The following is a 20,978-nucleotide window of genomic DNA, read 5'->3' on the forward strand; positions in this document are numbered from 1 at the left end:
AGAGGAGAGAGCTGCAGCCTTTTTCAGTTTGCAGCGCTCTGACCCAGACAGGGGTGGAGATAACAGAGACAGAGAGGCTATTCAAATGCAGATGATGAATCCTTAGGGGGTGTATCTTCCCTAAGAGTAAGGAGGTGGAGCCCAACTTTCTCTTCAGAACCAGATCCCAGAGCCTGGGGGAAAACAGCCAAAACAGAAACTGAAGGAACCACACATCCTTACACCAGTCAGGCGTGAAAGGCTCACAGGCGCCACCTGCTGGGCAGGTTAGGAAAAGCACAGTGGCCAGAGACCTCACAGGAAAGTCTGTCAATCTCTAAGACACACCTGCAGGGAGACTTGAAACTAAATATAACCGCATTCTGAGATTTGAACCTGTTCTGGTCTGGGAAAATCTGACTGGGGTAACCAAGGAAACCAGATGCCTAGACAACAGAAAACTACAACCTACACTAAGAAAAATAAAGATATGGCCCAGTCAAAGGAATAAACTTACACCTTAATCAAGATACAGTTGAGATACTGTTTCACTTTAATGAAACAAGCTATTATAGATTTTAAAAGAAATGAACGAAACCAAATCAACAAGTTCAGGGAAGATACAACAAAAAAGATGAAGGCTATAAAGAAAACACTGGGCAAAAATAAGGTAGAAATTGAAACTAAAACAACTGGCAGAATCTATGGAAATGAAAGCCACAACATAAGAGATGAAAAACACAATGGAGACATACAACAGTAGACCTCAAAAGGCAGGAAAAAACACTCAAGAACTGGAGAACAAGACACCTGAAATCCTACACACAAAAGAACAGATAGGGAAAAGAATGGAAAAATATGAGCAACATCTCAGGGTACTGAATGACAACATGAAATGCATGAATATACATGTCATGGGTGTTCCAGAAGGAGAAGAGAAGGGAAAAGGGGTAGAAGCAATAATAGAGGAAATAATCAATGAAAATTTCCCATCTCTTATGAAAGAATAAAATTACAGATCCAAGAAGCACAGCATACCCCAAACAGAATAAATCTGAATAGACCTATGCCAAGACACTTAATAATCAGATTATCAAATGTCAAAGACAAAGAGAGAATCCTGAAAGCAGCAAGAGAAAAGCAATCCATCACATACAAAGGAAGCTTGATATGACTATATGCGGATTTCTCAGTAGAAACCATGGAGGCAAGAAGGAAGTGGTGTGATATATTTAAGATACTGAAAGAGAAAAACAGCCAACCAAGAATCCTCTATCTGGCAAAACTGTCCTTCAAATATGAGGGAGAGCTTAAAGTATTCTCTGACAAACAGACAATGAGTTTGTGAACAAGATACCTGTGCTACAGGAAATACTAAAGGGAGCACTAAAGACTGATAGGAAAAGACAGGAGTGAGAGGTTTGGAACACAATTTTGGGTGATGATAGCACAGCAATGTAAGTACATTGAAGAAAGATGACTGTGAGTATGGTTGAAAGAGGAAGGTTATGAGCATGTGGGACACCAGAAAGAAAGAGGAAAGAAAGACTGGGACTGTATAACTCAGTGAAACCTAGAGTGCTCAACAATTTTGATAAAATGTACAAATATGTTTTTACACGAGGGAGAACAAATGAATGTCAATCTTACAAGGTGTTAAAAATAGGGTGGTATTGGGGGAAAAATATAATCAATGCAAACTAGAAACTATAGTTAACAGAAACTTTGTATTATGCTTCCTTTAATGTAACAAAGGCAATATACCAAAGCTAAATGTCTTTAAGAGGGGGACACAAGGGAGGGGAATGGGGCTCTTGGCATTGGTGATGTTGTCTGACTCTTTTATTGTACTTTAATTTAATTTTATCTTTCCTTTTGTTGCTTTTTAACTGTCATTTTTTTGTTCTTTTTTTCTTTTTTCTTTCTTTTTCTTTTTCTTTTGTCTCTCTACCTTCTTTGACTCTTCCTTCTTTATGGAAGAAATGGAGATGTCTTTATATAGATAGTAGTGATGGTGGTGAATACATAAATATGTAATTGTACAGAGAACCATTGATACGGAAAGAATCGTGGGTGAACAAAACCATCTTAAAAAAAAAATAACGGGTTGATGAAGAAACCTTGAGGGCACTACATTGAATGAAATGAGTCAGACACATAAGGACAAATACTGCACAGTCTCACTGATACAAACTAATGATAATATGTAAACACACAGACATGAAATATAAGTTAACAGGATATAGAACAAGACTAAAGAATGGGGAGTGGTTGCTTATTATGAGCAGATTGTTAAACGAGATTGAACCTAAGTGTTTGGAAGTGGACAGAGGTGATGGTAGCATGTTATTGTGAGAATAACTAACAGTGCTGGATGGTGTGTGAATACAGTGGAAAGGGAAAGCTTAGAGTCACGTATGTCACCAGAAGAAAAGCTGGAGGTTAAAAGAGGGGAATGTATAAAACAGTGAATCTTGTGGTAGACAATGTCTGTGATTAACTATACAAAAACTAGAAATCTCTTTCATGAACTAGAACAAATGTATGACACTATAACTAGAAGCTAATATTAGAAGGGTATACAGGGAAAAAATATACCTATTACAAACTATGTACTACAGTCAACAGTATTTTAACATTCTTTCATCAACAGTAACAAATGTACTATACCAATACTATGAGTCAATTATGGAGGGGAGGTGGTTAGGAGTAGGGGAGGAACTGAGTTTTCTTTTTTGTCTTTACTTCTTTTCTGAACTAATGAAAATGTTTTAAAAATTGGGAAAAAATTAATTGTGGTGATGGATGCACAGCTGTATGATGGTACTGTGGGCAACTGATTGGGCACCTTGAATCTTTGGATAATTGTATGGTATGTAAAAAATCTCAATAAAATTAAAAAAATACAGTAGGAGAAGAAAAGAATTCCAAAAAAATACATTTATATTGTCTTTTAAATATTTATCTATTTTTCTTTTTACCTTTACCAGTGCTCTTTTATTTCTTTGAGCAGATTTGAGTTTCTGCCTAGTGTCCTTTCATTTCAATCTGGTGGATCCCCTTTGGTATTTGTTGTTGAGCATGTCTGCTAATAATGAATTCTCTTTTTAGATGGGAATGTCTTCATTTTCATTAGTTTTTGAAGGATATATTTGTTGGACAGAATTATTGGTCAACACTCTTTCTTTCAGCATCATGAATAAGTCATCCTACTTCCTCCTGCCTCCATGTTTCTGATGAAAAGTCAGCTGTTAATCTTAAGTCTCCCATGGACCTGAAGAGTTGCTTTTCTCTTGGGGTTTTCAAAATTCTCTTTGTCTTTTTCTTTCAAGAGTTTGCTCATGATGTGTTTAGGTGTGGATGTCTTTGAATTTATTCTACTTTGAGTTTGCTGAGTTTGTTGGATGTGCAGATGAATACATGTAATCAAATTTGCAGAATCTTTTTGCCATGATTTCTTCAAATAGTCTTTCTGCCTCCTTCTCTCTCTCCTCTCCTTCTGGGACTCCCATAATGCAAATGTTGATATGGCTGATGGTGTTCCACAGGTGTCTGAGGCTGTTTCACTGTTTTTTCATTCCCCTCATTTTTCTTCATTTTTTTTCCGTTTCATTCCTCAGAGTGGATAATCTCAATTGACTTATCTTCAGGTTCCCTGAGTCTTTTTTCTGCCAATGCAAATCTGCTCATGAGCACCTCTAGAGAATTTTTCATTTCATTTACTGTACTTTTCAACTTCAGAATTTCTACTTTTGAAAAATATGTGATTTCTCTTTACTGATTTTTTCTATCTGGAGGGACATTTTTCTCATACTTTAAAATTTTTAGAAATGGCTCCCTTTGCTTCTATGAATGTATTTATAATAGCTGATTTAAAGTCTTTTTCCAGTAAGTCCAATGTCTGGGCTTCCTTAGGGACAGCTTCTATTTACTGATTTTTTTTTTCTGTGTATGGGCCATATATTCTAGTTTCTTCACATCTCATAATACTGTATTGAAATCTGGAGATTTTAAATAATTTCATTTGGGGTCTCTGGAAATGAGATTCTCCACCCTTCTCCCCAGAATTTGTTGTTGCTGTTTGTTTGAAGACCTCCCTGGAATAATTGTGCAAAGTCCACATTATTTGTTTTGTGTGGCTCTGAAGTCTCTGCTCTTTTTGCTTTGTGGTCAGAAAATGACTGGACTGATATTTCCTTAAATCCCTGAACCAATAAGTCTCCCAGTTTTTCCCAGAGTCTCTGTGAATGTATGTGTTAGGTGACGCCTTCAACATTCTGACAGATAATTTACAATTCTACCTTGATCTTCACTTCCTTCTTGCATAGGGCCTCAAGTCAACCAGAAGTGAGAGAATAGAGCCTTATCACTTCTTTCCAGGGCATGTGAACAGAGTTGCACATATGATGATCATGACAGGGAACAGAGAGTTAAGTCTTAAAATGTACAGAGTTTCTGTTTGGAATGATAGAAATGTTTTGCTAATGGATGGTGGTGATGGCAGTACAACATTGTAAATATAATTAACTGCACTGAAATATATATCTAAATGTGGTTAGAAGGGGAAATGTTAGGCTGTATATGTACAAATTAAATTTTTTAAAAATCCATGGAACTGCACAACACAGTGAACCCTACATCATGGACTATAATTAATAGTACAATTATAAAAATGTGCTTTCATCAATGGTAACAAATGTACCACACCTGTGCAAGCTGTTAATAATAGGGTGGTATACGGGAATTCTGCACTTGAAGCATGATTTTTCTGTAACCCCACAACTTCTCTAATAAAAAAAGTATACAGAGGAAGAAGTAGGTATATAACAATAAAATATCTGAAGAAGTGCATTTTTGGTTGTGGAAATATTTTTTCAGTGGTAAATGGCTTCTTTGATAAAGACAGCATCTTACAGGAAAACTGCAGGCATATCGCCATTGATTTGTGACCACTTTACTGGAATAAAGGATCAGGAGTGGCACAGACAGCACCACATGAGGAATCCAGTCACCACACATTCATAGGTGAGTTGCTGTTTAGGGAAGCCAAGCCCAGAAACAAGACTTTCACAAAAGAGCAGAATCTTTAAAATCCTTTTTAATGAGATAGAGGCTGAATATAATTTTTATACCATTACAGAAATTTGCTGTCATTCTGATACAAAATTCTTAAAGGGAGCTTTAACTTTTCTTTTATGAAAAGATGTGTTCCAAATTTATTAATCTTTTCTGGGATGGCAAATGGCTACTTAGCCACTTCCTAGTTGGTATTTTTTTAAAAATAAACACACTTAATTTGTCGTTTCAAACTGTAAGTGATGTATAACAATCAGTAAAAGAAATTTATATTATGGAGGGATCATTTTGAAAATGGATAGTTGAATTTATTTCCATCTTGACGCGATTTTGTTGGTGAAGACAAAAAATGGCTCATCTCTGAAAACTCTCAAATCTATTTACTTGAAAATCTGGAAACAAGATTCTAATTTGTTTTAAAATCTTACATATAAACTGTTTCAATTGGCTGGGGACCCTTTGTTAAAATATAAAATTGGCTACACTGCTGTTTGCAAAAACAAATGATTGACATTTTGGAAGATGGAAAATTTTACTAGTCAATTAAAAAAATTTTGCATAATTAATTGATGGAAATGAAAAAGAATATTATCATTTAGTAAACACAGTCAATGATGTACTTCTTCAATTTGGATTTATATTTCTTTGTGAGATATTTTAGCAATGCATTAAAATCAAGTATTAAAATAAATTAAACATAGCAGACTTTCAAATAACTTTATCATTAAGTATTAACCTAGAATTAAAAAATGATAAAGCCTGTTCAATCACATTAGTTTTTTTGAACCATAATTAAAATTTATTTTTAAATATCATTATTTCATCACTTTTAATTGACTTTTGGGATATGTTTTATAATGTACAAAACATGTCACTAGAGTAATTCCTGTATTTAATTTAGAAATAATAAGTTAGAATTTCTTGCTCAAAGATCCTTTTTTACATTCCATTACTTTTAATTATACTTGTTTTAAAATCCTTAAATTTAGAAATTAAATTAAATTTTAATTAAATGCTAAAATTCCTTGATCCAAATACTGCTGTACTTCACATATAAACGTATTACAGAGTGACCAATAGAAGGATATTTCATGGTGATTTACCCCTGTTCTCTTGTGGTTCCTGTTCCAATCAATGCAACATTTGGAGAGGATGAGCTGTGCAGAGGTACATTCTGTATCTTTAGTACTCAGAGCTAACTCTCCCACACTGGAGGCAAAATCATCATCATTATCACATCACTACAGTACTCTAACAAATTAAGCTTAGGCCCTTGAATATTTGCTTGGCAGTCATATTTAATATCGTTTAACAATCTCTTCCAGAGAACAAAAAGCAAAGGCTTTTCTGTTTTTATATGCACAGAAATATAGGCAATTAATAAGTTTAAAAACTACAGCAATGGAACATCACTATAGGAAATTAAGAATACATAAAATAGAGAGATAACAGCTTTCTTAAACAGAAGGCTACATAATAAAAATGCTGATTATTTTTGCATATAGTGTTTATTTCCTTTTCAAATCCCATCAAATAAGATTACAAAAATTTATTTTTAACTCTTCCAATAATGACATTCATTTTAACAATTAAAGTAATACAAGTTCATTGTAGAAAATTTAGGAAATATAGGTAAGCAAAAAAGAAGGGGAACATTGCTATAATCCTAACACTCACTTTCTTTTTAATATTTTTATTTCCTTCAAGTCTTTTTTCTATGCTATGTATCCACACACTTTCTTTTTTGCAAAAAGCAGGATTATGTTTAACCTGCCTTTTATCGTCTAACAATATAGGATGAATATTCTTGTTTAACATTATTTTAAGGAATACATGTAATTAAAGTTTATTTACTGAATTTCCTATCATTGGAACATTTAGGTTCTTTTCAGCTGTTTGCTATTATAAGCAACATAACAATGAACATCATTATAGCTATTTTTGTCTCTCTAGGATTATTTCCATAGGATAGATTCATAGAAGTGTCACTATCAAACTGCAGGCCTATTTTAAGACTTCTGAAAAAATACATTTAAACAGATTAAAAGGCTAGAACTAGTCTGCTTGAATAATTGGAAATTTCTTTCCACATAAAAGTACAGTAGAAAGCATATAGTATACAGCAATAAGACTATGGTTGAAGTCTTGCTTCTTCCACTGACAATCCATAAGAATTTGATTAGTGACTTTGAATATTTAGGTCTTATTGTCATTAAACAGGACTGACAATGATGTGGAAATGCATTTTTCCTTGGAGTTAAATAGTAAAATCCACACACAATAAATGTGAATAGAAACAAACAAAGAGAGTATCCATAAATATACAAAAGGGAAGAATGGAAACTTAAATTTAGTTACTAGGCTTTCCGTGAAATTTCTCTGGGTACAGTTTGGGAAGAAGGATGCTCTTTGATAGTGGACAGAAATGGACCTGGGAATTGAAGGGAATCACCCAGGCCCTGGCCAGGGAGTGACAGTCTTGGCTAAGCAACCTCAAACATTGTGGTTTCCTTCTAGAGGCTATTTCTCTAGCACATCAGATAGACTCAAGCTCCCTTCATTGAGAAATACTACATGAGATCAAACCAATTCCTCTGTGCCATATCATATTGCTTCATATACAGCTTGCCTACAGGGAAACAATGCACTAATAAGATGATGTGGGCATTTCAGTTCTTCGGATAGTTGTATCTTTCATCATAAAGTAGGAAATGGTACACTGATTTTAATCAACCTCCACAAACTTGATCAATGCAGTTCTGGCATTGAGAGGTACTTGCTCAAAATTTTTGCTGAGAAAGGTACATAATAAAAAATTTTTGGAGTGACTGTTTTTAGGCAGCCAAGCAGCACAGATTAGATGGAGTAAGGTGGCAATGGAAAAATAAACTGGAGGTAAGAATGGATCAGAATGGAAAATGAATTGTGGGTGAAAAAAAGATAAACTTTTATCTTTTTAAAAACTTGTGCTGTACCATATGGTATATGGATTAAAAATTCCTTGGGGAATTTACAATTTTGCAAGTTTTATATACAGATTATATTATAATACTGCAGTGTTACAATAGAAGCATATCAAGACATTTTCTAAATAATCCTGTATAGTAAAAATGGAATTTTGTAATATAAAAAATTGAGTATATGATTCCATGGAGATAAATCCCCAGTGGTAAGCAGAGTATTTTACCAAAGAAGGGGTTAATGTAGTAGCACCATAAGAAACCAACAGTGATGGAATTTTCTTCCTTTCTTTTTCTTTTTTTTTTTTTTTTTTTTTTTTTTTTTTTTTTTTTTTTTTTTTTTTTTTTACAAAACAAATTGTACTTTCGATTGTTTACAGTACCATTACATAGTTGTACATTCATCACCTAAATCAATCCCTGACACCTTCATTAGCACACACACAAAAATAACAAGAATAATAATTAGAGTGAAAAAGAGCAATTGAAGTAAAAAAGAACACTGGGTACCTTTGTCTGTTTGTTTCCTTCCCCTACTTTTCTACACATCCATCCATAAACTAGACAAAGTGGTGTTTGGTCCTTATGGCTTTCCCAATCCCACTGTCACCCCTCATAAGCTACATTTTTATACAACTGTCTTCGAGATTCATGGGTTCTGGGTTGTAGTTTGATAGTTTCAGGTATCCACCACCAGCTACCCCAATTCTTTAGAACCTAAAAAGGGTTGTCTAAAGTGTGCATAAGAGTGCCCACCAGAGTGACCTCTCGGCTCCTTTTGGAATCTCTCTGCCACTGAAGCTTATTTCATTTCCTTTCACATCCCCCTTTTGGTCAAGAAGATGTTCTCCGTCCCACGGTGCCAGGTCTACATTCCTCCCTGGGAGTCATATTCCACGTTGCCAGGGAGATTCACTTCCCTGGGTGTCTGATCCCACGTAGGGGGGAGGGCAGTGATTTCACCTTTCAAGTTGGCTTAGCCAGAGAGAGAGGGCCACATCTGAGCAACAAAGAGGCATTCAGGAGGAGACTCTTAGGCACAAATACAGGGAGGCCTAGCCTCTCCTTTGCAGCAACCGTCTTCCCAAGGGTAAAACTTATGGTAGAGGGCTCAACCCATCAAACCACCAGTCCCCTATGTCTGTGGTCATGTTAGCAACCATGGAGGTGGGGTAGGCGAATACCCCTGCATTCTCCACAGGCTCCTCAAGGGGGCACTACATCTTTTTTTTTTTTTTTTTTTTTTAACTTTCCCTTCTTTTTTCAAATCACCTGTATGAAAAAAAAAGTTAAAAAGAAAACAAACATACAATAAAAGAGCATTTCAAAGAGACCATAGCAAGGGAGTAAGAAAAAGACAACTAACCTAAGATAACTGCTTAACTTCCAACATGTTCCTACTTTACCCCAAGAAAGTTACATAATATAGCAACATTTCAGTGATCTTGTTCTTACTACAACCATCAGAAATTAACAGACCATAGTCATTTCTGGGCATCCCCAGAACGTTAAATAGCTTATCTGTTCTTCTTGGATTATTGTTCCCCCTTCCTTAATTGCTCTCTACTGCTAGTTCCCCTACATTCTACATTATAAACCATTTGTTTTACATTTTTCAAAGTTCACATTAGTGGTAGCATATAATATTTCTCTTTTTGTGCCTGGCTTATTTCGCTCAGCATTATGTCTTCAAGGTTCATCCATGTTGTCATATGTTTCACCAGATCGTTCCTTCTTACTGCCGCGTAGTATTCCATCGTGTGTATATACCACATTTTATTTATCCACTCATCTGTTGAAGGACATTTGGGTTGTTTCCATCTCTTGGCAATTGTGAATAATGCTGCTATGAACATTGGCGTGCAGATATCTGTTCGTGTCACTGCTTTCCGATCTTCCGGGTATATACCGAGGAGTGCAATCGCTGGATCGAATGGTAGCTCTATATCTAGTTTTCTAAGGAACTGCCAGACTGACTTCCAGAGTGGCTGAACCATTATACAGTCCCACCAACAATGAATAAGAGTTCCAATTTCTCCACATCCCCTCCAGCATTTGTAGTTTCCTGTTTGTTTAATGGCAGCCATTCTAACCGGTGTTAGATGGTATCTCATTGTGGTCTTAATTTGCATCTCTCTAATAGCTAGTGAAGCTGAACATTTTTTCATGTGTTTCTTGGTCATTCTATTTCCTCTTCAGAGAACTGTCTTTTCATATCTTTTGCCCATTTTATAATTGGGCTGTCTGTACTATTGTCGTTGAGTTGTAGGATTTCTTTGTATATGCAAGATATCAGTCTTTTGTCAGATACATGGTTTCCAAAAATTTTTTCCCATTGAGTTGGCTGCCTCTTTACCTTTTTGAGAAATTCCTTGAGGTGCAGAAACTTCTAAGCTTGAGGAGTTCCCATTTATCTATTTTCTCTTTTGTTGCTTGTGCTTTGGGTGTAAAGTCTAGGAAGTGGCCTCCTAATACAAGGTCTTGAAGATGTTTTCCTACATTATCTTCTAGGAGTTTTATGGTACTTTCTTTTATATTGAGATCTTTGGTCCATTTTGAGTTAATTTTTGTGTAGGGGGTGAGGTAGGGGTCCTCTTTCATTCTTTTGGATATGGATATCCAACTCTCCCAGCCCCATTTGTTGAAAAGACCATTATGGCTCAGTTCGGTGACTTTGGGGGCCTTATCAAAGATCAGTCGGCCATAGATCTGAGGGTCTATCTGTGAATTCTCAATTCGATTCCATTGATCTATATGTCTATCTTTGTGCCAGTACCATGCTGTCTTGGCAACTGTGGCTTTATAATAAGCTTCAAAGTCAGGGAGTGTAAGTCCTCCCACTTCGTTTTTCTTTTTTTAGAGTGTCTTTAGCAATTCGAGGCATCTTCCCTTTCCAAATAAATTTGATAACTAGCTTTTCCAAGTCTGCAAAGTAGGTTGTTGGAATTTTGATTGGGATTGCATTGAATCTGTAGATGAGTTTGGGTAGAATTGACATCTTAATGACATTTAGCCTTCCTATCCATGAACATGGAATATTTTTCCATCTTTTAAGGTCCCCTTCTATTTCTTTTAGTAGAGTTATGTAGTTTTCTTTGTATAGGTCTTTTACATCTTTGGTTAAGTTGATTCCTAGGTACTTGATTTTTTTAGTTGCTATTGAAAATGGTATCTTTTTCTTGAGTGTCTCTTCAGTTTGTTCATTTCTAGCATATAGAAACATTACTGACTTATGTGCATTAATCTTGTATCCCGCTACTTTGCTAAATTTGTTTATTAGCTCTAGTAGGTGTATCGTTGATTTCTCAGGGTTTTCTAGATATAAGATCATATCATCTGCAAACAATGACAGTTTTACTTCTTCTTTTCCAATTTGGATGCCTTTTATTTCTTTGTCTTGCCGGATTGCCCTGGCTAGCACTTCCAGCACAATGTTGAATAACAGTGGTGACAGCGGGCATCCTTGTCTTGTTCCTGATCTTAGAGGGAAGGCTTTCAGTCTCTCACCATTGAGTACTATGCTGGCTGTGGGTTTTTCATATATGCTCTTTATCATGTTGAGGAAGTTTCCTTCAATTCCTACCTTTTGAAGTGTTTTTATCAAAAAGGGATGTTGGATTTTGTCAAATGCTTTTTCAGCATCTATTGAGATGATCAATTGATTTTTCCCTTTCGAGTTTTTAATGTGTTGTAATACATTGATTGTTTTTCTGATGTTGAACCATCCTTGCATGCCTGGAATGAACCCCACTTGGTCATGGTGTATGATTTTTTTAATGTGTCTTTGGATTCGATTTGCAAGTATTTTGTTGAGGATTTTTGCATCTATATTCATTAGGGAGATTGGCCGGTAGTTTTCCTTTTTTGTAGCATCTTTGCCTGGTTTTGGTATTAGATTGATGTTAGCTTCATAAAATGAGTTAGGTAGTGTTCCATTTTTTTCAATGTTTTGAAAGAGTTTGAGTAAGATTGGTGTCAGTTCTTTCTGGAAAGTTTGGTAGAATTCCCCTGTGAAGCCATCTGGCCCTGGGCATTTATTTGTGGGAAGATTTTTGATGACTGATTGGATCTCTTTGCTTGTGATGGGTTGGTTGAGGTCTTCTATTTCTTCTCTGGTCAGTCTAGGTTGTTCATATGTTTCCAGGAAATTGTCCATTTCTTCTACATTATCCAGTTTGTTGCCATACAGTTGTTCATAGTATCCTCTTATAATTTTTTTAATTTCTTCAGGATCTGCAGTTATGTCACCTTTTTCATTCATTATTTTGTTTATATGGGTCTTCTCTCTTTTTGATTTTGTCAGTCTAGCTAGGGGCTTGTCAATCTTGTTGATCTTCTCAAAGAACCAACTTTTGGTGATATTTATCCTTTCTATTGTTTTTTTGTTCTCTATGTCATTTATTTCTGCTTTAATCCTTGTTATTTCTTTTCTTCTACTTGGTTTAGGATTGGTTTGCTGTTCATTTTCTAGCTTCTTCAGTTGATCCATTAGTTCTTTGATTTTGGCTCTTTCTTCCTTTTTAATATATGCGTTTAGTGCTATAAATTTCCCCCTTAGCACTGCTTTTGCTGCATCCCATAGGTTTTGGTATGTTGTGTTCTCATTTTCATTCGTCTCTATATATTAGCAATTTCTCTTGCTATTTCTTCTTTAACCCACTGATTGTTTAGGAGTGTGTTGTTTAACCTCCAGGTATTTGTGAATTTTCTAAGTCTCTGATGGTTATTGACTTCTAATTGTATTCCATTGTGGTCAGAGAATGTGCTTTGAATAATTTCAATCTTTTTAAATTTATTGAGGCTTGTTTTATGTCCCAGCATATGATCTATTCTGGAGAAAGTTCCGTGAGCACTAGAAAAGTATGTGTATCCTGGTGATTTGGGATGTAATGTCCTGTAGATGTCTGTTAAATCTAATTCATTTATCAGATTGCTTAGGTTTTCAATTTCCTTATTGGTCTTCTGTCTGGTTGATCTATCTATAGGAGAGAGTGATGTGTTGAAGTCTCCCACAATTATTGTGGAAACATCAATTGCTTCCTTTAGTTTTGCCAATGTTTCTCTCATGTATTTTGTGGCACCTTGATTGGGTGCATAGACATTTACGATTGTTATTTCTTCTTGCTGAATTGCCCCTTTTATTAGTATGTAGTGGCCTTCTTTGTCTCTCAAAACATCCCTGCATTTGAAGTCTATTTTATCTGAGATTAATATTGCTACACCTGCTTTCTTTTGGCTGTAGCTTGCATGAAATATTTTTTTCCATCCTTTCACTTTCAATTTCTTTGTGTCCCTGTGTCTAAGATGAGTCTCTTGTATGCAACATATTGATGGTTCATTTTTTTTGATCCATTCTGCGAATCTATATCTTTTAATTGGGGAGTTTAATCCATTTACATTCAACGTTAAAACCGTGAAGGCATTTCTTGAATCGGCCATCTTATCCTTTGGATTATGTTTGCCATATTTTTCCCTCTCTCTATTAATATCCTTTATTGTACCCATACCGAATCTCTTTAGTACTGAACCTTTCTCCAAGTCTCTCTGTCCTGTCTTTGCTTCTCTGTCTGTAGGGCTCCCTTTAGTATCTCCAGTAGGGCAGGTCTCTTGTTAGCAAATTCTCTCAGCATTTCTTTGTCTGTGAAAAATTTAAGCTCTCCCTCAAATTTGAAGGAGAGCTTTGCTGGATAAAGTATTCTTGGCTGGAAATTCCTCTCTCTCAGAATTTTAAATATATCGTGCCATTGCCTTCTCGCCTCCATGGTGGCTGCTGAGTAGTCACTACTTAGTCTTATGCTGTTTCCTTTGTATGTGGTGAATTGCTTTTCTCTTGCTGCTTTCAGAACTTGCTCCTTCTCTTCTATGTTTGACAGTGTGATCAGTATATGTCTCGGAGTGGGTTTTTTTGGATTTATTCTATTTGGAGTTCGCTGAGCATTTATGATTTGTGTATTTATGTTGTTTAGAAGATTTGGGAAGTTTTCCCCAACAATTTCTTTGAATACTCTTCCTAGACCTTTATCCTTTTCTTCCCCTTCTGGGACACCAATGAGTCTTATATTCGGACGTTTCATATTATCTATCATATCCCTGAGGTCCATTTCGAGTTTTTCAATTTTTTTCCCCATTCTTTCTTTTATGCTTTCATTTTCCATTCTGTCATCTTCCAGGTCACTGATTCGTTGTTCAACTTCCTCTAGTCTTGTACTATGAGTGTCCAGAATCTTTTTAATTTGGTCAACAGTTTCTTTAATTTCCATAAGATCATCCATTTTTGTATTTAGTCTTGCAATGTCTTCTTTATGCTCTTCTAGGGTCTTCTTGATTTCCTTCATATCCCGTACTAGGGTCTCATTGTTCATCTTTAGTTCTTTGAGTAGCTGCTCTAGGTGTGTCTCTTCTGGTCTTTTGATTTGGGTGCTTGGGCTTGGGTTATCCATATCGTCTGGTTTTTTCATATGCTTTATAATTTTCTGTTGTTTTTGGCCTCGTGGCATTTGCTGTCCTTGATAGGGTTCTTTTAGGGTTTGTAGACCAGTTGAAGTCCTTATCTCTAATTTATCAGATCTACAGCTTCGTGGAGTACACTTTCTCTAACTAACCAGCAGGTGGCGTCCACGAGCCACCTGTTCTCCACAAGCCAGATCTCCCCCGCTTAGCCTTTTTGGTGAGTGGGGGAGTGAGTCTTGTGGGGCCCAATTGGTGTCCCAAGCTTGCGTGTGTAGTTGGTGTTGCCTGCCCTGTATGTGGGGCGTGTTTCTGGGCAGTCGGGGAGGGGGGGTGGCCCTAACAATCAAATCTCCCTGATGATCCTAGAGTTTTAAAGCTACTGCAATAGTCTAATCCTTCAGTTCAGTCCTGCCACAGTTTGTCTCTGCCACTGACCCACAAGTCTTTGGTATTGGCGTATGGCTCCTGAGACTTGCAAGTGGGCCCCTCTTCCAGGCTGTGCACCCCGGGTCCTCTGTTGAGGGATGACTGTGCTATGTCACAGGTGAGTGCCGTCCCCCCAGGGCAGTTCTGGGCTGCTGGGCTGTGTTGGGAGGCTCCCAGTCTGCTCAAATGATGGCTGAATGGGGCTCTGTTAATTCACACTGCTCCCCCTTCCCAGCTCTGGGACATTCAGCTGAGGTTGCAGGGAAGGCTAATGTCCACGCCCAGTTTTGTGGTGTGTGCCTGTTATTTGAAGCACTTCCGTCACACTGGGTTGTCTGGGGCAGCTCTGGGCTATGGGGCTGGCGATGGGCAGGAGTGTTTCCTGTCCACCAGGATGGTGGCTGTGAGCGGACGCCCCCTTTTCTTGGGAAGTTGTGTTGTTTAGTGAATTTTCTCAGCCACTGGATTATTGCCTTTTGTCTCAGAGCTCTCTTAGTTCTGCTCTTGACTTGACGTGCCCAAATTTCAATTCTTTGAAGCTTTCTGTATTGAGCTTCTTAGAGTAATTGTTTTAGAAAAAGCAAAAAGGATTTAAAAAAAAAAAAAAAAAAAAAAAAAAAAAACGGCCCTCCTCAGAGATCTAATGGGTTATTGAAATGCTAATAGACAAAGCAACCAGGGCCATTAAGGAAAGGTGCCCTGGGCAGAGAGATCAGCCTTGCTTCGGGATTTGCATATGCGCCTCAAGGCCTGATCTCCGCCCTTCCCCTTTCCGTGTCCACCAGAACTCCAAAAATCCTCCGCTTTTACTTTGGAGCTTCTCGTGTTGTTTTCCTTCTATGCCCGTCTCCTCTCTGCTGGGCTGGCTGCTCTCAGAGTCTCTGGTGTCTGGCCTCAGTCTATCTATGGTTGGAGTTTGAATCAGTAGAATGAGTTTCCGATGAGGGCAGCCACTGCAATTCTCCCTTCTCCTTCCTGGAGCTGACAGCCCCTCCTCCCCCGGGACTGAGCCTGGCAGGGAGGGGCGCGGGTCCCCTGGCCGCAAAAACTTACAGATTTCGCTGATCTCAGCAGTTCCACGTTTTCATGAGTGTTGTATGAAGTATGCCCAAAGACAGATTGCTCTGTGGTGTCCAGTCCACGCAGTTCCTGGCTTTTTACCTACTTTCCTGGAGGAGTAACTAAAACATACAGCTCACCAGTCTGCCATCTTGCCCCGCCTCCTCTTTTTCAATAAATATTTACCGAGTCCCACTACATGACAGACACTCTGCTACTCTTTTTCTTCTTCATTTTAGTTGTCTTTCAAGTCATAGGAATTTCTCCCAAGCCTGACAATCCTCTGGCTCCATACTTCCAGCCACAATATTTTTGCTCTACCCCCCTGGTATCTGTATGTTTACAACATGCTAATAGAACAGCGATATAATGTAATGCTTCATCAGTAGTATTCCCATTGTGATGGTTAAATTCATGGGTCAACTTGGCTAGATTATGGTATCCAGGTGTTTGGTCAAGCAAGCACTGGTACGATTGTTACTGTGAGGATATTTCATGGATTTAAATCATCACTAAATTGATTACAACTATGGCTGATTACATTTACAATCAACTAAGGACACTGTCTTCAACAATAAGAGAAGTCTCATCCAATCAGTTGAAGGCATTAAAGGGAGAACTGATGATTTAGCAGTCAGGGAAAAATTTCTCTCTCTACTTCAGCCAGCCAGCTTCTCCTGAGGAATTAATTGAAAACTTTCATCAAGTTCCCAGCTTGCAACCTGCCCTACAGAATTTAGACTTACCCATCCCCACAGTCACATGAGCCAATTCCTAAAATAAATCTCATAATATTTACATTATATATATATATCCTATCAGTTCTGTTTCCCTGGAGAACTCAGACTAATACATTCATATAAAATGATAACCTCTGACTTTCAAATTCTTAATTTAAGCAACATTAAAGTGAATTAAATTAGCTTTATAAATTCTGTAAGATCAAATATTTGCATATTAAGTTGACTTATAAGAGATTCCTGTGTGAATTTAGATTATAATTAAGACTAGACTAGGATGTGGGAGAAATGTAGTAAACTAAGACATCCTTTGGAAATTATTATTTCATGTTGTCCTAGCTATGAAATTCATAGGTTCAATTCTTCTGAAATGCAGAACAATTCCATTTGCTCTAGTAATAACAGACCAATAGTCTGTGGCAGCTTCTGTTTCTTCCTAATAACATATTTTTGCCATCCCTGCAGCCGGTCAGGGACAACCATATAAATTCTTAAAATGGTCATATCCCGGATTAATGCTATTGATGGGGAAAAAATCAGTATACTGAATAAAGAGTATGAATAATAATGAGAAATCAAATTTCTATCATCTCCAAATCTCCATTTAAGAGACAGGAATGTTCTGAATTTAAAAATCATTTGAGTATTTTATAACTCCTGTTTTAACCTCCCAACTTCTCATTTTGATTGGATAGGCAGGGTCTGCATTGCCCTTGAAGAAAATCCCCAGTCAAGATAACATAACCTCACAACCCCTAAAAGTACATACGTGGCGCTGAAGTTCAATGTTACCATTGTCAATTTCATTGCCTATCTTCAAAAGCCATTGTTGAATCATGTTAAATATATGTGCTTGGAGTATCCTGAAGGAAAAATGAAGTAAAATAGAGATAAGTGACTTAGAATATAAAAGTAATTATCAGCTAAAAGAAAAGCGTTTATTTGGCTGGGCCTAGTTAATTGTGGTATTGACAATTATTTGAGAAAGACTTCTCAAGGCAGAGTGAATAGAAGCCTTGAATCACCCGGTATAATGGCTTGCTCAATGACAAAGCCAAAGTTCAGTCAAGCATTGTGCCAGTTTGGATGTGTTGTGTCCCCACAAACGCCATTATCTTTGATGTAATCTTGTGTGGGCAGACCTATCAGTGTTAATTAGATTGTAATTCTTTGAGTGTTTCCATGGAGATGTGCCCCACCCAACTTCGGTGATGACTCTGATTGAATAATTTCCATGAAGGTGTTGACCCGCCCATTCAGGGTGGGTCTGAATTAAATTTCTGGAGCACTATATAAGATCAGACAGAAGGAGCAAGCTGCTACAGCCAAGAGGGACACTTTGAAGAAAGCACAGGAGCTGCAGATGAGAGACAGTTTGAAGACGGCCATTGAAAGCAGACTCTTGCTCCAGAGAAGCTAAGAGAAGACAAATACCCCAAGTGCAACTAAGAGTGACATTTTTGAGGAACAGCAGCCTAGAGAGGAATGTCCTGGGAGAAAGCCATTTTGAAACCAGAACTTTGGAGCAGACACCAGGCACATGCCTTCCCAGCTAACAAGAGGTTTTCCGGACATCATTGGCCATCTTCCAGTGAAGGTACCTGATTGCTGATGTGTTACCTTGGACACTTCATGGCCTTGAGACTGTAACTGTGTAACCAAATAAACCCCCTTTTATAAAAGCCAATCCGTCTCTGGTGTTTTGCATTCTGGCAGCATTAGCAAACTAGAACATGCACTTAGGACAATAAAGATCTTGTCTTCAATGTTAGCTCTCTACTGTAAATCTTTTTTTTCTCTTTTCTAATTTTGAGTTTTTATATAAGTAAAAGGTGTGTTGTAAGGCTCTTACAGAAGTCATGGCTTAATAAGCAGAAATATTTTCAGTAGTTTTGCAGATATTCAAGGTTCAAGGTTAAGTCTCTGACAATGCTCTGAATACCCTCCTTTGTTCTTTTTTTTAATGCATTTTTATTGTGAACTTTAACATATATACATAACAGTGACAACTTTCAAAGTATGATTAAACAAGTAGTTAGAGAGCAAATTTCAAAGAATGTCATGGGTCATCTACTGTAAAATCTTATACCCTTTACATTCACTTCTAGGCTAGTAGAGTCTTCCCACAAAGTAAGAAGAATGAATTTAAAAATTCTCTCAAGAGATAGACTTGCAGCATAACATAAGGAGCTCCAATGACCAACTCCCCAGCAAAACTGCTGAAACATTTTTTAAAAACCAAACATTTCTGGAAATGGTCCTAAGGGCAAATAGCAAATAAAGAAACATCTATTCAAGCAAATCTATGAAAATTTGGTAAGAAAAGCAAGTCTGTTATATTTTATCCAAGATCAGTCCCTCCTCCCCTCTTCCAAGCTCAGTGAGGAGGGAACTCCACTCCAGGCTACTGAAGCCAAGAACACAGTGCCCCTTCATTCCCTAGCTCCTAGGCAGAGGGCTTTCCTTCCAGGAAGAGGAGGACATCAGCCTTAATCATCTGCCCCCAGCTACCTGTTGCTTAGGTTAAGTCCCAGGTAAGAGCAGTTGAGAGATGGGGGCTCCCTTCTTCTGCCTTGCCACTACTCATGGAATGGAGGCTCCACCTTGAGCATGGTACATTAAGGAACTGAGGCCCTGCTCACTCTTGCCCTTGCTCAAGAGGTGGTATTTCTGTATAGGAGAGGCAAACCAAGAGGACCTCAGGCAGCTGTCCCCCACCTCTGCTGAATGCTCAGCTTCTCCAGTGGAGTTGTCATTCAGACAGAAGCTTACCATTATTCTGAACCTCCAGCTACAGAGACCTGGCTTAGAGATTTTGCCTAGGGGCAGAAGCAGGACACAAAACAAATAGCTTCTAATCTCTTCCCAAAGGAATGGACTTCATTTGTAACAGAGCTTGGAGATGTTAAGCCTAAGGGTGCTCTCAAGAACAGGGGAGAGTGCAGTGAGAGGCAATTGGGAAGAGTTTCAACATGTAGGCTAAACTGTAAGCAGGCTAGTTTTCAGGAGAGAACCAGGGAATAATACAGGTGAAAGGAACTCTGGGGTCAGAACAAATATCAAACAATGACCTCTGAAACTATTCCTTCAATGGAGCCAAAATTTGTCTGGATTAGCTTGTGGAGCAATTTAGTCCCAGAAAATTGTTGAAAGCAACAGAATGAATGAGATCATGAAGCATATGACAACATGGATGAAACTTGAGGAAGTAATGTTTAGTGAAATAAGGCAGATACAAAAGGAGAGATACTGTATGATACCACTATGTGAACTCCATAAAAAACATAAAACAAGTGTCTTATATTGCAGAATATAGGGGACCTAGAGCTAGACAGCAACTAGTGAAGGGGTTAAGATGACTTAATAAGAACAGGTAAGATATTGAGGGTAATCTTAATGAAATGGGAATGCTCAGGAATGACCATGGTTCATTAATTTTCTTGGGGTATGGTAGGAGCATATTGGAAGCAAGGTAATTATTTTAGGATATTTGTTTTTCTTATTCCTTTGTTTTGTTTGAATTTTTTTTAATTTTTTGATAAAGTTTTTTTAAAACAGTTTCCAATGTTTATGTCCATAAAAAAAAGAAAGAAAGCAAGCAACAGAACAATCAGCAGGAAACTGATGGAGTTTAACAGCTGGATGTGGTCAGGGAAAGAGAGAAAAGAAGAGAAGCCTGCCCAAACCATTGTCATTCCAGAGTGATTATGGGCATACCCAAAACTTCACCCCCTAGAGGAGCAAGATCAATAGTTTAACACTGTTGGGGGATGTGCTGGTTTTGAATGTATTATGTCCCCCAAAAGCCATTATCTTTGATGTAATCTTGTGTGGGCAGACCTATCAGTGTTAATTAGATTGTAATTCTTTGAGTGTTTCCATGGAGATGTGCCCCACCCAACTGTGGGTGATGACTCTGATTGGATAATTTCCATGGAGGTGTTGCCCCACCCATTCAGGGTGGGTCTAAGTTGAGTCACTGGAGCTATATAAATGAGCTGATGGAAGGGGGAACTCAGTGCAGCTGCAAGTGAACTTTTGAAGAGGAGCTACAGCCAAAAGGGATACTTTGAAGAAAGCACAGGAGCTGCAGATGAGAGACAGTTTGAAGACAGCCGTTGAAAGCAGACTCTTGCTCCAGAGAAGCTAAGAGAGGATAAATACCCGAAGTGCAACTAAGAGTGACATTTTTGAGGAACTGCAGCTTAGAGAGGAACATCCTGGGAGGAAGCCATTTTGAAACCAGAACTTTGGAGCCAACGCCAGCCACATGCCTTCCCAGCTAACA

General features: G+C 37.7%; 1 protein-coding gene across 1 annotated transcript in view; it reads right to left on the reverse strand.

Moving 5' to 3' along the window:
- Positions 1-20,978, reverse strand: part of AXDND1 (axonemal dynein light chain domain containing 1) — a 214,574-nt gene that overhangs the window by 76,244 nt on the left and 117,352 nt on the right. The window contains exon 17 of the mRNA XM_037825258.1: positions 17,460-17,553. Coding sequence (XP_037681186.1) covers positions 17,460-17,553 — 94 coding nt within the window. The remainder of the gene's footprint in view (positions 1-17,459; positions 17,554-20,978) is intronic.

This window comes from Choloepus didactylus, chromosome 2 (assembly GCF_015220235.1).
Source record: "Choloepus didactylus isolate mChoDid1 chromosome 2, mChoDid1.pri, whole genome shotgun sequence".
Taxonomy (NCBI): domain Eukaryota; kingdom Metazoa; phylum Chordata; class Mammalia; order Pilosa; family Megalonychidae; genus Choloepus; species Choloepus didactylus.